Below are 1,505 nucleotides of genomic sequence, written 5' to 3'. Positions count from 1 at the left end.
AACTCATGCTTTTTTCTTCCCCTATTCCCTAAAATCTGTCATCCTAGCACTTTGGGAGGTGGAGGCAAGAGAATTGTCTGAGCCCAGGGGTTCAAGATTAGCCTGGGAAACTTGATGAGATCTTGTCTCTACAATAAATCAAAAAATTAGCCAGGCATGGTGGTGTGTGCCTGTAGTCCCAGCTACTTGGAAGGCTAAGGTGGAAGGATCGCCTGAACCCAGCAGGTTGAGGCTGCTGTGGCCATAAGCATGCCACTGCACTCCAGCTTGGGCAACACAGCGAGACTCCAACTCAAAAAAATTAAAAAGCCATTTAACAGAACATAGGTAACTTCCTCTTTCGCTCCCTCTCTCCATTTCTCTTTTTAAGTCGGGGTCTCACTCTGTCGCCCAGAGTGCAGCCTCAAATTCCTGAGTTCAAGCGATCCTATTGCCTCAGCCTGCCAAGTAGCTGGGACTACAGACACATGCCACCACGACCGGCTAATGCTATAATTTTTTTGTAGGGATAAGGTCTCGCTATTTTGCCTAGGCTGGTCTCAAACTTCGGAGCTCAAGCAATCCTCCCACCTTGGCCTTTCCAAGCGCTGAAATTACAGGCAGGACCCACTGTGCCCAGCCCACCTCTTAAGTGCCCAAAAGAAACCACCAATGATAACCAGACACATACATTAGAAAAGGCAAGAGAACTGGCATACATGACCCACATGAAAGTGGTCCAGGGCTTCAAATTTTCAAATTCCAATCCCCCAGATTTCCTGGGACAGTCTCGCTGTCTAATCCTCTGCCTCAACGTTGTCACGCTACATGATCTGACTTGGGATTTACCCAAAAAAAAGGTCACCAGGGGACCCAAAACAGAAACAAAGACCCACTGCCCCGAATGAGACCTAAAAAGTCGAGAACGTGGAAGACGCCACCACCCTCTCCCGCCTTAGTTCCTCACTCCCTCGGAATGGGATACCCAGAGGCCTGCCTTGACCTCCCGGACAACCAGCCCCTTCGAGCGGGACGCGAACCGATCGCCGCACGGGCTGCTGCCTTCCGCGTCGCCATCTCCCTCGGCGGCCCAGCGAGGCGCACTCCTCCCGCCGACCTCGGAGACGGGACAGCCCTCCGTTTCCGCTCTTCCGCGGCAGCAGCCAACACTCCAGCCTGGGGGGCTGAAGGGCGACGGGGGCGCTCCCGTCTCTCCCAAGGAAGCGCTTCTCAGAGGACTCGGAGCGGGGAGGCCGGCCCTGCAGGTCGAAGGGCACCGCGCCGGGGCCGGCCAAGCCACCAACTCGGCGCCCCGCCCTCCGGGAGCCGGAATTTCCACGCCAGCGCCTCCAGGCACCGACCTAACCGTTCCCACACACAACAGCGAGTCGTAAAGCGACGGCCACTCACTTTTTCCCTTGCAGTCAGCCCCGTCCTCTTCGCCTCGCCCGGCCGGAGGAAGATGTTCCCTTCGGCCACCTCTACTGACTCCCCCTGCCGACGCCGCCGGCCGCCGGCGTCCCCCG

At 56.7% G+C, this 1,505-nt stretch overlaps 1 protein-coding gene across 1 annotated transcript in view; it reads right to left on the bottom strand.

Moving 5' to 3' along the window:
* The window catches only part of DNAJC3 (DnaJ heat shock protein family (Hsp40) member C3), a gene marked incomplete at its 5' end in the record, with an annotated part of 88,168 nt that extends 86,709 nt beyond the window's left edge, over positions 1–1,459 (bottom strand). The window contains one exon of the mRNA XM_008072114.1: positions 1,390–1,459. Coding sequence (XP_008070305.1) covers positions 1,390–1,459 — 70 coding nt within the window. The remainder of the gene's footprint in view (positions 1–1,389) is intronic.
* Between the last annotated feature and the right edge of the window lie 46 nt (positions 1,460–1,505).

Source organism: Carlito syrichta, unplaced genomic scaffold (genome assembly GCF_000164805.1).
Source record: "Carlito syrichta isolate Samal-C Ts95f unplaced genomic scaffold, Tarsius_syrichta-2.0.1 Scaffold314855, whole genome shotgun sequence".
NCBI lineage: Eukaryota > Metazoa > Chordata > Mammalia > Primates > Tarsiidae > Carlito > Carlito syrichta.
The sequence above is the reverse complement of the archived record's forward strand: the minus strand, read 5'-3'. Positions and strand labels throughout refer to the sequence as shown.